This window comes from Aquarana catesbeiana, linkage group LG01 (assembly GCF_042186555.1).
Source record: "Aquarana catesbeiana isolate 2022-GZ linkage group LG01, ASM4218655v1, whole genome shotgun sequence".
Lineage (NCBI taxonomy): Eukaryota > Metazoa > Chordata > Amphibia > Anura > Ranidae > Aquarana > Aquarana catesbeiana.
This window is the reverse complement of record NC_133324.1, coordinates 826,067,230-826,082,932: the sequence shown is the minus strand read 5'-3', so window position 1 is coordinate 826,082,932 and position 15,703 is coordinate 826,067,230. Positions and strand designations below refer to the sequence as shown.

Below are 15,703 nucleotides of genomic sequence, written 5' to 3'. Positions count from 1 at the left end.
GTAGAAGCAGGTCAATGATATCCTATGTGTCCATGTACTTTAGGTCATTTAGAGGCATATTTTAAGCTTAATGTTTACAAGCAGGAAAAAAAACCTTTCTGGTTTGCGTTTCTGATTGGAGCTCACTGGCAGAAAACAACTTAAATCTCTCCTAAACTCGTCTAGACTTTGTACAAAAAATGCTCTATATGAGCCTTTTTTACTGCCAAGAGAAGAGACATTTTTTTAAACCCAGTGTGCATGGAGCCTGAATCCAGGACTGTAAGGGGGCACTTGGAAGAAGGTTGTGGCCCTTGCTAAGTTTGTTTAAAACAGGAGTTATGAATTTGTGCCCAGCCGCTCGGTTGGCAGGTGGTGCTTTGGAGCATGGAATGATGAATGCTATAAGCAGTGTTTAAGCTGCAGCTGCCCACTAATTTCTAAAGTATACTTTTCTGCTCTATAAAGCCTCAAATATGACTGGTTAGCTGTAAATTACACGAGTCTTCATTTTGTTCACTGTTGTGTGGAATGTTCATATTTCTTTTTTGGTCATCCGTAGGCACATCTGTGTCTTTAAAAAGCTGCCTTCAACTATGTTGCCTTTCTGTACCTTGAAAAAATGTTCAGGTCTTGGGGAACCTATAAAATAATCCTCAGATATAGAATTCATGTACATTAGTGAGATCAGTGGGTTGTAGATATAATAAAAAGTAGAAGAATTTATCACGCCACCTTTTTTTGTGAAAAAAAAATGTAGTTTCTTAATTTTCCAAAAAGTTGAGAAAAAATTACAAGGTAAAAAAACATGATCCCAAAAAGAATCATTTGGGGGCTATTTGTACTGTCCTGTCAATTTAAGGCCTTGAGAAATGAGATAGGCTGTCAGTACTTCAGGATTAATCAATTTTCAAATACTGTATACCATACCATAGTTCGTAGACTCTATAACTTTCACACAGACTAAATAATATACAATGATTTAGGTTATTTTTACCAAAGAAATGTAGCAGACTACAGTTGGCCCAAATTTATGAAGAAATATTTCTTTGCAAAATTTTATAACAGAAACGAAAAAAAAAAATGTTTCTTTTTTCAAACTTTTTGGTATTTTCATGTTTATATAACAAGAGATAACAAGTCTAGTGGTTATTAAATACCACCAAAAGAAAGCTCCATTTGTGTGAAAAAGTGATATAAATGTAATTTGCATACAGTGTTACATGACCAAGCAACTGTCAGTTAAAGTAGCACAGTGCTGAAAAAAATGCCCTGATCATGAATGGAGTAAAACCTTCCAGAGGTCAAGCAGTTAAGCAGAATTTATTTTTGTTTTTATTATTAGTAGTAGTAGAATCATACAGAATTTAAATATCAGCCCCAGTTTGCATAGCACTTCAGAAAAGGGTGACACTAGGTAGGGGAATAATTTGTCTGTAGCTGTGCTGATCAATCTGTTTGGCTACCTTTTTCTATAAATGTTATTTATTATATTCCTATCTGAGAAAGCATTTTGCATATTATAAATGTATTTTAGTGATATGGCAAACATTAAGAAAATTTAGGACTGATGTAAGAAAGGAGACGGGAGAAAATTGGTGTTTATATCTATGGAAATAAATTTGATAGAAAGATAGAAACATCACTCATAAACTTCTGCTAAAAGACCTCAACAAAGATCACACCATTTAAAAAAGTAGTAATAGGGATCCTCCAATGGATATTTAAATCCCTCCAAAATGAATGGATTTCTAACACCAGGGTCACCTGAACTAGTGTCCCTGTTGGAAGATTTCCCATTTATTCCTGTTCTGCGGACAACCAAAATTTTGGGATTACTTTCACTCTCAATCTTGGTAACAGGGGTAAACAGGACAAAAGAGACATAGTAAATTGTCCTTATGGGGACACAGACAGTAATAAAAACCTAACTGGTGTTCTAAGCCCTCTCCCCTCTATCCCAAACGGATTTTGCCTTTAGTTACACTTTAAACTTTTGTTGGATCCTTTTTTTAGTTGTTTGATTCTTTAAAATTGCAAAAAATTTTAAGAGCAGGAATACTGGAACACGGCAATCTTCTAGAATGCTTTTGGTACTACAGTGAATTTCTGTGAGATTAATTTAAACTACATATGAAAAACGTAAAGATACAGTGTGTTACGTTTTCCCCTTCCAAGCTTTAACCCTAAGTAATTATATGATAGAAAAATATCTGGCTGTTCAGATGTTAAAAAGGACACATCTTTAAAAGAGACCTCCTTTTGGAGAAATACTGTATATGCTGATGCTCATGTACTTTCCAAAATGTTATTTCTCATGCTGTCTTTGGGATGAGTACTTTGTGAGTTAATGACCTGAAATCAATTTATTAGTCCAATTATTTAATTTGGCATTTCCAACATATGATTGACACCCTCTGATAGTATTACAGATGATCAGATGACACTCTTTATCAATCATACCCCTATTAACAATAGAAGGTGCCTTCAAGCACATTTTATTTTTATAATACTACATTTTAGCCAATTTGTTCCAAATATTCCTTTACCAACACCACAGACATTACAGTGTCCCTAAAGTGGAAGATATGGCTAATACTAACTTTTCTTAAAAATGTCCCCTCTCTCTTCCCCCTACCTATCCTGCATGCCATGTGTTAAAAAGATCTGTGTACTTACCATTTTCTAATCCTGTCTGGTCACATGATCCTGCAGCTCTGATTCTTTTAGTGGCTGCTGTAGAGCAGAGGAGGGAGTGACAATCACTGGGCCTTGGGAGCCTATGGGTGATGTCACAGATCCAGGAATTCACAGCCATTGTCAAGCACTCACTTACAGTATAGCCAGAGCTGCAGGATCACATGACCAGACTGGCGTGAAAAAAAATTAAGTAAGTATACAGGTCTTTTTTACACAGGGTATGCAGGATAAGTAGAAGGAGGAAAGAACATTTTTAATAATAGATAGTATTAGCTTTTATTACCAATATAAACATTAGCAGCATAAGAGAGAGCCTCCCTAACTATTTGCCCCCTGCTGGGCCCTCCCTAACTATATGCCCCCTGCATCCCCTTTCCCTGTTTCCTTGCTACACCCCCTCCCCTTTGCCCTTTTGGGCCCATATTTGATAACAAAAGCTGCACAGGCCATATGACTGCCTCTGATCAAAACCAACTCAAAAGTATTAACCTACCTACAAACAATTAGGGAAATTTATTTAAGCAGTAACCTTACTTTTCTGATGGTATGGTCCTTTTAACATGGCCTATACAGAATTCAAGACAGTCTTGTGCCAGTTTCGATACATGTACACCAAGTACACATGTACATGCGCACCAGATTTAGGTAGTTCTTACTACCACCACCTTTAGGATCCATCACTATGGCTGCGACCGACATTCTAACATAATTGAAACCAGTTCAATGATAAGCAGACTGTCAATAATTAAGACCAACTCAAAGTTTGCATACAGGAAGGGGGAGGGAGTTGTTGTGTGTCCATTACTTTATTAATATGTTTGAATGTATTTGTCATTTACTTCATTGGTTGCTAGGACAAAAGCTGCCAAGGTCTTTGCAATCAATGACAAAAATCACACTGAACTGATGTTTAGGGAGGTATGCATCACAGACAGTGAGTTCTATCATCATTATAAATAAGGCTAGGGAAAGAGAACACCCCTGTCTGATGCTTTTGAAGATAGAAAAAATCACCAACTGTATCTAGGATATGGGCTACTCTATTGGCTAAGAGTTTTGTAAGGATTTGCAGTTATTGTTCAGTAAGGAAATGGGCCATTATATGGATAATAATGGGGGATCCTTGTCCACCTTTGATATTAAAATTGTTTGGGCCTCGTACATTTAGGGTCAAGGGTATCAGTGTAACCTCTTTTAAAGCTATCTCTATTCTAGGGATGAGTTCAGTTGAATATGACTTATAGAATTCTGCTGGTGGGCTGTCAGGGCCTAAAGTTTTGGTATTTAGGAGTACAAGAATGTCAGATTTGAGGTATTCCCTCTCTGGGTTGTTCAACGTATTTGTGGGATATAGGGAGGGTTGACCATAAAGGTTTCTGTAGTAGTTTGCAAAAGGTTTTAGAATTCTGTCAGTATATTTGCTTTAAAAAAATCAGCTTGTTTAATGTAGGGAATATCTGTTTGTGCCCAGAAGTCTGCCACTAGCTTTGCCAGAAACTTCCTGTTTTGCCTGCTTAACTGACAATTGGTAAGATTTGTAAGGTGTATTTGTATATCAAGTTGTCAATAGGATGGTGTAGGCTGTGTTTGTGAGGGAGTTTAAAAACTCCTGTTAAAATGTGATTTATAATTATAAATGATCTAGTTAAAGTGTTATGGTTATACTGTACCCGACTGCCCTTATTGCCAAAATGTAGCCCCCATCACAGAGGCTTTAAAGACCCACCATTCCACGTAAGGAATAGCAAATTGATCAATGGTCCTGCCAGTAGGTATTAAGATATGATTGAATATATGCTCCCCTCCCCTTTGATCTTCTGGATCCACCCGGGGGTTAGTCTCTAAATCCTAGGGTTATGTGGCATTTTTTAGGAAGGGCAGGGTATTGGGGCAGCAAAATGTTAAATCTATTTTGGAGGCTCAGTGGTGTGTTTGGGATAGGCAGTATAATTTTCACCTCTATGTTCTAGTCAAAGACAGAGTGTTTGCCCACTTCTGCAACTGGCCTGCATTTGGCTTGGCTTGGTTTGAGTAGTCTAACGCGAGGTCCATGACCATGTTGAAGTTCCCTGCAATAAGGAGCCTAACTGGTTGATATTGCACCAGTTTGTCATAAATAGTATACAAGTGCATGTGGTTAAATAAGGAAGTGGAGGTATGTACCGTAGAAGCTAAAAGCAAAAGATATGTGGACCAACATCCAAAACAACAACCATGCATCTCCCCTCAGAAATCATGAGAACATGTTTTAACCTGCAGGCCAAGCATTTAGTAATCAGGATTTATCAGGAATAGACTAAGTACAGTGAGTGAATGGCCTGTTGTAGCCTCAGCCTTTTTTAACGCCATGACCCTACTACCTGTTATATGAGTTACCTGCAAGAGGAGAATATGGGGTTTATTCATTTTTGGATACTGGAATACCAGTGCGTGCTTAAACCTAGAGTTGAGTCTTCTGAATCACCTCAATTTCAACGGCCATAGAGGTGGTAGGAAAATGGGTTTACCATGAGGGTGTACCATACTGGTACATGAAAGAAAAGGTAACATCACGCACCACAGTAGTTTTATCCAACATACAGCTAAGCAAGCAAGCCCAAATAACAGTAACATAACTTTTACAGCCATGACCAGCAATGCAGGAAGGAGGATTGAGGGGGTTAAGGATAGGAGGGTTAATTTTCACTGCCACAACCACCAATGCGAGTGGGTGCAGGGGGTTAAATTTCACTAGGACTAACAGCCATATGGCGCACATTCATTTCACCAATGTAGGGGTGTTAATACTGTTGACACCAGTGCTGGGCTATTATTTCATTCACTGGCACCAATGTTGGGGGTTATTGTATCCACTGACTCCAATGTTGGGCTTTATTATTGCTTCCACTGACACCAATGCCGGGGGTTATTATTGCACTCATTGACATCAATATTGGGAGTTATTATTTCACTCACTGACACCAATGTTGGGGGTTATTATTGTACTCAATGACACCAATATCAGGTTAATGTATTCCAACGTCTTCAGTGAGCATTGCGATAGGCTGCAAAGAATGCATGCTACTATTGTGTGGCCCTCTGGAAGTGTCAGGGGCTGCACTTGAGGCCCTCTATCATTTTCAAGTTGACCACAACTGATTTAGAGGCTCTGTGTGACAAACTTTCTCTGAAGACTGTTAAATACAGATGCTAACTGAGCTGGTTTCCATTACACGTTTTGCAAAGGTATATGAAAATTATGTGCCAACATAAAACAGAATGGCATTATTATGGCAACCTATTATTAAAATTCTGTCTAATATATCTAAGGTCATTTAATTAAAGGAGTTTTCAAGAAAAAGTATCAGCACATAATGAAAATCCTTATTAGATTCCCCAGGTGAACAAGTGCATAGAGTACCTACTATAATCTCCTGCTCTTTGACTCCATTGCTGAACTAGCATGGGTGAGTGCTTTTCTCTCCTTTGCTACCAATGCACATCAAGTAAAGGGTTCAGCTCTAGTCACAACACAAACACTAGTAAATGATCATTCTACACTTTTGGGACTGTGCCATCTATTTGCTGGTGCTGTGTATGTTTAAACGCGGCTGGTAAGTGGCTAGTAGATCACAGAGCCCCAGTTGCTTTGAATGATTTTTTACTTTTATGTGTGATGAAAACAATATTTGACATTGGCAATAGTGAGCTAGACACAGGTGTAACAAAGATAGCGTTGGTTCCAGGGCTTATTGTTCTGAAAGCCCAGTTCAGACCCTGGCTCAAAAATGTTTCTATTCTGCACCAGCTGTAGCATCATCAGGGAGTGTTTCTTTACTAGAAAAAAAATGAGCCATTTTCATGATCCCAGTCTGTTAAAGAATGTGCAGCATTGCATACATGTTAGATTATTTACTATGAGTAGATGTCATATATGGATCACAGTTTACATCACGAACCAGAAGAGTTTAGCTGGACATCCAAGACATAGCCCATGTCCCGGCACAGGTGTCTCAAGTCTAACTTAATCAGAATCTTGAAGGTACAGGATCCAACCTTCATATTCACTTTTTTCTGTAAACACAGAGAGACAACCACTATCTTTTCCATCATTTTTATCGGAGATCACCACTTTCTGGGTTTCCACTTTAACCACAATTGACTTAGCTTTATATTACCCACTAGGACCACCTGTGACCTAGCTGTATACTGCTTAGGATGACTGCCATTACCTGGGACATCTATTTATTGCCTAGAATCCTTTAAAGATACTATGTAGAACAAACCATAAATATGGACATACATTCACATGCCAATAAACACATAATAAACAATAAGTTCAAAGTACAATGCTACCTAGCATCAATCTGAAGCCACTGTAACATTCTAAAACTGTTAAAAAAGCAGGCTATATTGGAAGGGACACTAATGTGAGTGGTCCAGCTTTCTCAATTAAACCCTGCATAATCTGTTTGAGCTGCATAAATAAATACATTTTACAAATACTTTTCAGCTGACATATAATCTATATTACATTAAGTCAAGAACATTATTTAGAGCAATGGTCAACTTACTTGAAAAAGGGAGCATCAAGTGATATCACCAAGGGCTACATGTAATAATCAGTACTTTTAATAATTCAGAAACTGTCAAAGACTGCAGCCATGCAACAAGTGATGGTCAAAGACTACAAGCATGCTATAAGAGTTTGTCAGAGATTGCAGACTTGCTACAGCAGATGGTCAGAAACTGTGAACATGCTAGTGGAACTGGTGGAGACTGGGGACATGCTTTAAAGCAAAACTTCGGGGAACATTTTTTTTTTTTTTTTTTTTAACATAAACAGAGTGTTCCTTTATTAAAAAAATATAGGCATGGTACAGTTTATGAAGTACAACATGGAAATAGCTAAAGGTACATATAGGTTATCTTACAACAGTTGAGATAAGCCTGCAAGGTCTATGTTTCTGTTACCCATATAGCCGAAGATAAAAGGCCAAAATTGTAAAGATAAGGGAACCCATAATTTAGATGCATGAGGGTTTTGCCGCATCTCCACCAACCTGGACACATCCGAGACACCCATCACAAGCAACAGGGAGCAGTGAATTCCATTTACAGCATTACAGGCCCATTACCCCTGTAGGGGTTCCAGGAGTCAGAAACTATTCTATAGGACCCAGTGGACTCTTAAAAGCAGAGTCAGGCAGAAACGATATAGAAGAATATTATCAGCTAATGGACTGGTACCATCACTTAAAGTAATTAAAGTGCGGAGCACGAGTTATGGTTGGTCCTATGGATCCTCGCAGCCCCATGTCAGGAAGCCGGTCCTGTGAATAAATCAATCTGCCATTAAAGAGCCTGCTGTCTGGTAAGCAGGTCTTATATGCGGTTTGCAGCACCTCGGTTTTTCCTTTCATCTGGTTTTTTGCTGACCAATTATATGCTCCAATCTATATTGTTTCTGGTAAGCAGCCTCAGATCTGCACCTTGGTATTCCTTCACCTCTTTTGCTAAATTAGCTATATGCTCCAATTTCAATTAAATCTGGTAAGCCGCCTCAGATCCCTTCCTTTTCATCTATCATCTGGTGTTTTATCACATGCCTTTTTGGTGTTATTTCTGGTAAGCGGCTTTTTTGGATGTTTTTTGCACTAGCACTTTATACACAAGGTTTTTTTATATTTGATGTCACTCACCTCATTGTCCCTTTTTGGGCTTATGGTACTAAATATTGTATGAGTTTTATGATTTATCACTGGTGGAGTGTCATTTTTTATTTATTTTTTTATTTTTATAAATACCTATCCATGTCAGTATTACGCTATGTTATTTAAAACTTTTTCTGGGTTCAACCTTCGTGGATCCGATCCGGTCTGTGAGTGATTTCTGTCCAGGACGTATCCGGAAAGGTTCCCCAAAGGCCCAGGCTGGGTTTATAGCCACCTGTCTTATTTGGCTTGATATCTGGTAAGCATTCCATCCTACAGGAAGTGTGATACCTGAACATTAGCTATTGATCATTGACAACAATTATTTTTTCACCATTCAATTCAATTAATATATCGGTGTTGGACATTTATCATAAGGACTATTTTTCACTAATTATTTGATTGATCATCATCATCATCATTTTTTAAGCGCGGCTTTTTTGTTTATTTGCTTTAAGTACTTTTAATAAGTCAGAAACTGTCAAAGACTGCAGCCATGCAACAAATGATGGTCAAAGACTACAAGCATGCTATAAGAGTTTGTCAGAGATTGCAGACTTGCTGCAGCAGATGGTCAGAAACTGTGATCATGCTAGTGGAACTGGTGGAGACTGGGGACATGCTTTAAAGCAGAACTTCGGGGAAAATGTTTTTTTTTTTTTAACATAAACAGAGTGTTCCTTTATTAAAAAAATATAGGCATGGTACAGTTTATGAAGTACAACATGGAAATAGCTAAAGGTACATGTAGGTTATCTTACAACAGTTGAGAGTGATATTCAACAATGGAGTGCCGCCATAATACACAGATCCAGGTGCCCCCTGGGAGGAAATATCAGGGTTGACACGTGAGAACCTGGCATCCACCCTGTCCAGAAGAAATTTTCCAAGGGATTTATTCCCACTATACGGTCCAGGGTTGCCAGACTCTCTCGTATTTCTCAGGGCAGTTCCTGTTTATGTATGTCAATTTGTACATAGGAAGAGCTGAGTTACTAGATTGTTCCCAAGAACCTACGGAGGGAGGGATCGGGAATTCCATTTAAGTATGATCTCTCTTCTAGCATAGTATAATAGGAAACATATAAGTATTTTGGTATTTCTAGGCCTTTGGTCGTCATCATGAATGTTTAGGAGCAGTAACTCAGGGGTGATCGGGAGAGCCAGCTGGAGATGAAAGTTTATAAGCTCAACCACCTCCATCCAGAACCGAGCCACTCTAGGGCAGCTCCAGAACACATGCATGTATGTACCAACATCACCACCACAGCGAGTGCAGTTGCCAGATCTCTCTGGGTAGATGTTATTCAGCCTCTGGGGTGTAAAATATACCCTGTGTAAAAATTTGACCTGAATCAGTCTGTCCCTGGAGGAAATTAATACCTGGGCACTTTCCCCAAGACAGTCATCCCAGTCCCCCTGTCTAAGTCTGGCACCTCAGCCTTCCATTTCTCCCAAAGACGTTCCATTTTGGGAGAGTGAACTCCCAGTAGGCCAAAGTATAGTGTAGACAAAGGTTTAGCTGTTCCAGGGCCAGTCTTTCTTCTATAGGGTCCATAGTTAACTTCGGGACAGTAGGGAACTGAGCTCGCATAGCATGACGTAGCTGGAAGTATCTAAATGTCATCCACCCGGGTAGACGGAATTGGGTTCTAAGTTCTGTCAGTGAGAGCAGTCTATCAGTTGTTAGGATATCCCCTAGAGTCTTAATCCCATATATGGCCCAAATCTGGGGGTCAGGGATGGTTCGGAGATGTGGGAGATTGGGATTGCCCCACAACGGGGTGAAGGGAGACCATCTGTTGGAGCAGGTAAATCTTGTCCTAGCGACAACCCAAACCCTGAGCGTAGTCCTAGTGGAATGAGGTAGCACAGTATAAGCTCGGGTTCCCCGATAGATCAATTTCCCCAGTTCCTGAAGAGAACCCAGAATAACTGCCTCAAGACAAACTGACTCATTTGCTCGTGAACGTAGGAACCACAATCGGAGAGTGACCAGAGAGAGAGCTCAGAAATAAACTCGTAGATCGGGGAGCGCCAGGACTCCAAAACGCACAGGGAGGAGGGGAAATTTTTTATATATATATATATATATATATATATATATATATATATATATATATATCCTGTTCTCAAGACTGGTGGCTATGCCCCTTTTCTCCCTGGCCACTGGTCTTGTACATTCCCCTCTGTAGTCCATTGTAAAGCAAGCAGTGATGTAAGTACATCGCACTCGCTTGAGAGGGCGGACCCTGGACCACCCACGGTGCTCCATAACTGTTTTTGTTGGGCTGGAAGACTCCTGGTCTGTCCCGTTTCAGATGACCTCACTGGAAGACCATGTGTGCCTGCAGGTTATGAAAAAGTCTACACATCTATACCTGATACTGTGGGGATAATGTATAGTGTAATCACACCCAAAAAAATGTGAAAGAAGGAGAAGAGTGTGCAGAGATGTGTGTGGTTGTTGGCAGAGCTCTATGAGTAGAACCAGGGCTTTTTTTCAGCGGAAACTTGGGGGAACGCAGTTCCGGCACCTCCAGCACTGAATGTATGTAATAGTAAGGGGTGCTGGAGAGTTAATGATGCTGGCTGCTGGAGGATCTATTTTTGCATGAGGGTCTATTGTTACTAGGGGGTGTCTTAGGTTGTCGAGGAGTCTATTGTTGCTGGGAGGGTTGCTGGGCAAAAATAGATGTTGAGGGAGAGGTCTATTGTTGTTGCTGCTGGGGATCTACTGTTGCAGAAGTAGTATTTGCTAACAGTGGGCCCATTGTTGCAGGAGGGGGTATAATGTTGTGTGAGGGATCTATTGTGGTGGGGGAATATATTATTGCTGGAGGGATCTATTGTTTCTGAGGTGGGGTCTTTTTATTGCTAGGTGGATATATTGTTGTTGGGGGGATCTATTTGTGCTGGGTGGGTCTGTTATTGCTGGGGGATCTAGTGTGGCTGGGATGGGGTCTATTGTTGCTAGGGTGGGATCTACTGTTGCTGGCTGCAGGGGATCTATTTTACTTACTTTTTGTTATCATTAAAAAATTGCATACAAATTACTTAACACCACAAAATAATACTTGGTTCTGTGTTCTCTAAAAGGGGTGGTACTGGGAGGTGGGAAGAAGGGTGGAACCAAGGGATAGTACTCGGAGGTGGGTAGGGACAGAGACAAGAGGTGACTCAAAAGAGAGGGAGTTCCTGCACCTATTCTCTGAGAAAAAAGTCCTGAGTAGAGCACTATGACCTGCCATGCACACACCTTTGGTCCTGCCCACTCGAGACTCTAAATCCCAGGACTTGATTGGATTTGTAGTCTAAGTTAGTGGCGACAAACACTAACAGGAAGTGATGTCACTACTTCTGAGATTCCTCATTTACTAAAACTAGAGAGTGCAAAATCTGGTGCAGCTGTGCATGGTAGCCAATCAACTCCTAACTTCAGTTTTGTCAAAAATAAACTTGGAAGCTGGTTGGTTTCTATGCAGTTCTGCACCAGATTTTGCATGCTCCATTTTTAGTAAATCAACCCCTATGGGGTTGTCTATGTTCCTTCTCTATGACTCAGGTTTTGGCCTTTCTCCAGTGGGGCATTGCACAACAGCTTGCCCCGAGTTTTATTAAAGGCAGGTTTCTGCCCTTGCAGCCTTTTTTCAGCGTTCCTTGGCCACACATTCTTGATTCACACTTTCATCCAAGGGGTTCATCATGTGGCACTTACTGTGTGTTCCCTGTTGCCACCATGGGACCTGAACTTTTTACTTTCAGTCCTCCAGAAGCCTCCCCTTGGGGGTATTTGAGGTATTCCTCTACTTACATTTTCTTTTTTTCTTGTGGTAATGTTAAAGTACAGTAAAGTTTAAGATTAGTAAATCTAGTTTACTAGTTAATGTAGTCTCATTATGTAAAAAATACCCAATCACGTGCAAGGGAAAAAAAACAGCATTTTTGCTTGCACATGATTGGATGATTGAAATCACTAGAGCTTTACCATATTTACTAAGCTCTGGGGAAAATTTGTGAAATTGCACTTGCATAGTGCACAGACAAGTTGCCTTCAGTAAATCCACCCTTTGCAGGCGCAACAATATCTTCCGAGAGGTAGAGTTGCGTGTCTTGAATATTGCAGGGATCGCTGAGCCCAATAATCCCCTGTTCCTCAAAATATGGCTTTAATAGCAAAGCCACCATGCAAGCCAGAGATGCTAAAGCAGGGTGGTAGAACGAACACTGAGACAGGAGATCCTCCCAGTCAATTGCCAGGAAGTGTCTGTGACCAGCATCTAAGGCTACTGAGCCCTGCACAATTGCAGACACAAAAGGTGTATATTTTTCTGTAAGTCCTTATTTTACCATCTGGGACTTCCCCTCCCCAACCTCTCTTTTCATTTTATTGTGATCCTCAACAAGGGTTCCATACATCTGGCCAAGATCTGGCCATTCTAAAAAAAAATTGTGGGCAGAGATTAGGAGGAGGGGTGTAAAGCTCACACTGGGTCCTCCTCTCCCCAGCAGGGCCGGGACAAGGGGTGGGCAAGAATCATGTGAGCTGCGGGGGCACCACAAGGAGATGGGGAGGGGGATTTGTGTTGGGAGGGGGATTTGAGGGGGTGGCAGGGGATAAAAATTGTTTAGGAGGGGACATTTGGGGAGGTGTTTGAGGAGTGCTGATTTGGGGGGATTTGTAATGGGAGGATGGATGGGTGAAGAGGATTTATGCTAGGAGGAGGAATGTGTGGGGTTTGCGCTAGATAAGATAATATGGTGGTGGTGGGGGTAATGAGAATTGTTTTGTTAGTAGGGATGATTGCAGGATAGTTGTGCAAGGAGGAACAATTTGGGGGGGGGGCAGAGGATTTGTGCTAGGAGGGGAGATTTGGGGGGTAGAAGATTTGTGCTAGGAGGGGGAAGTTTTTTTGGGGGGCGGGGGTTGTACTGGAGGCATATGGGGAGAGAGAGGATTTGAGCTGGGAGAGATGGGTGGGGGGCAAAGATTTGTGCCAGGAGGGGGGATTTCAGCAGTGGGGTGGACTTGTACTGGCAGGAAGGGGGATTTGTGCTTAGAGGGTAAGTATGCATATTAGTGCTCAATTATTATTTTTTGGGGGGGGGGGACTTTTGATGACATGTAATCAAACATCTTTGGGGGGCGTAATTTGGCATGCTTGCCCTGGGCTCTAGATGACCTTGTCCCAACATTGTTCCCCAGGGATCTTGTTTAGGAGTTTTTAAATTTTCTGGGTAGAGGGGTAAATATAGAGAATATTTTCTGGCAAGTTTAAGTAAAATTAAATTGTGCGTACCCCAGAATACGCATTCCCCCCATAACTACACACACACATACATCTCTTGTTTTAATGACAAATCTAAAATTGAATCTCTGTGACATTGATCATCAATACAAATAAATGGGCGAGTCTCCCCAGTAGGAAAAAACAGCATCAATAACTTGATAGAGGGTCTAACCATCCCCTATTCTATCCAAAACGAAAAACACTACAGCATATGTAAACACAATTTTATTTTTAGTGTTTTATGTTTTATACATATCAGGTAAGCAAAAAATAATGGCAAGCTACCTCTTGTATTAAAATTATGACATTACTTGCAAGAGATATATATATATTTGGTATGAAATAAGCAATATATTATTAGATATATGCACATTCTATCATGGAGCAATACTAACTTGCATCATACCACCCAAACTATTAAATATATTAGCTCCTTTCCTATTTTTCTTTTAGGTGTTGTTTTAGGATCAGGCCATTTTCATTACTCCCCAAAATTTGCATTTTATATTGCAAAAGGCATATTGCCCTGTAACATAATCTACACATACATGCGCTCATATAATGGATGTGCTCATATGGTCTCCAATAAATTGGTAATTAAGTGTTAGACAAAAGGTACATGCGGTAAACAAGGTACTCACCTCAGTGTAGTGTAATCCTTTTTTAGAGAAAGCTGTGACCCTCATCGGACGGCAAATCCAATGCAATCAAATTCTGCCTTAAATGAAATCTTACCATAGCCACAAAAATGAATGAAAAGGACCAGGCCCATTAAAAACCCGTACAATTTCCAGAACAGGAAAATTTCCCCTATCTGGCAGTGGAGTAAAAATTTCCCTGACACAGCAGTGAGTTTAATTTAGGATTTGGGGATTGATGCAGCTCACACTGTCAGAGAAACCATTATCCTTTCACCTGAGAAGAGGCTTACAACATATATGAATATTCATGAGAGGGCTGAATACTAACTTGTCTATGAGTTGATTGTATACCTGGGATATTTAAATATCACTGTAAATGCTATAGCGAAGTATAACAAGTGCCTACCCGTCTGACATATACATTAATAGCTACATTTTTTTGTACATTTTTTTTTTAGTAAACTCAATCTGTATTACTGTATTAGTATTATTATTTCTTTATTTATTATAAAAATTATATTTTTGCCATGAATCTTTAAACATTAGAATGCAAATATTTGTTGCAAGGATAGACTTTTTTAGTATGTTTGCAAACTTTCCTTATTTATTTTAATTGCAAACTCTAGTGTTGTTTATATCTAATTTTGTGATTTGTGTGGAATCTGATGTTATATGGAGAGAACTTTTATTTGTATTTCAAGAAAAGTATTTAGTGTATTATTCTACATTACATATCTCATCTTCCAGGATACACCATAATAAAACCCCAATGTAATAAAAAGGAGTAACTAAATTTCATATCTCATCTTTCAGTGTGCACCATAAAAAAATCCCTAATGTAAAAAAAGGAGTAACATGTACATTTAATAAACGTAATAGGCAAAAATATTTTTTTATTGTTGTATGCTTCTGTTGGCATGTAACCTTGGCAGACAGGAATTGCACAAACTTTGGATTATGCTTACATCAGTTCAGTAATCTGTTCCTTTATTTTGCTTGGTCAGCTTCCTGTAATGCTGAAGAATCCTATTAAGTCTCTCCATTGCTTTACTGTATATTCTCATCATTATGACATTGAATGTATACATATTAATAGAAATATGAGGATAGACACTATTAGAAATAACAATTAAACACAAATAGACCTTCTCAAATGTTCCTTCTTAAATTGTTCATATAATTAGATAAAGTATATTTTTTAAATCCAGTGAACATTTCAGCAATACAATGCTTTATAATATGAAAAGGATTAAAAAATGGTTAAAACCTAAAATGCACAAATGAATGTTTAAATATTGTCATATTAATCTGCTGATTTAAATGCCTTTACAAAGATTACAAAGCATTTTTATATACTATTTGCTGTGGAAACCGTTTAAATAAAAATTTTAAAAAAAGA

At 39.4% G+C, this 15,703-nt stretch overlaps 1 protein-coding gene across 2 annotated transcripts in view; it reads right to left on the bottom strand.

Moving 5' to 3' along the window:
- CNGA1 (cyclic nucleotide gated channel subunit alpha 1) overlaps positions 1-14,582 on the bottom strand; it is a 114,668-nt gene extending 100,086 nt beyond the window's left edge. Inside the window, exon 1 of one of the 2 annotated variants that reach the window (XM_073608481.1) lies at positions 14,305-14,582. In XM_073608481.1, coding sequence (XP_073464582.1) covers positions 14,305-14,349 — 45 coding nt within the window. In that variant the 5' untranslated portion in view covers positions 14,350-14,582. The remainder of the gene's footprint in view (positions 1-14,304) is intronic. The other variant, XM_073608482.1, reaches the window with a different exon arrangement.
- Between the last annotated feature and the right edge of the window lie 1,121 nt (positions 14,583-15,703).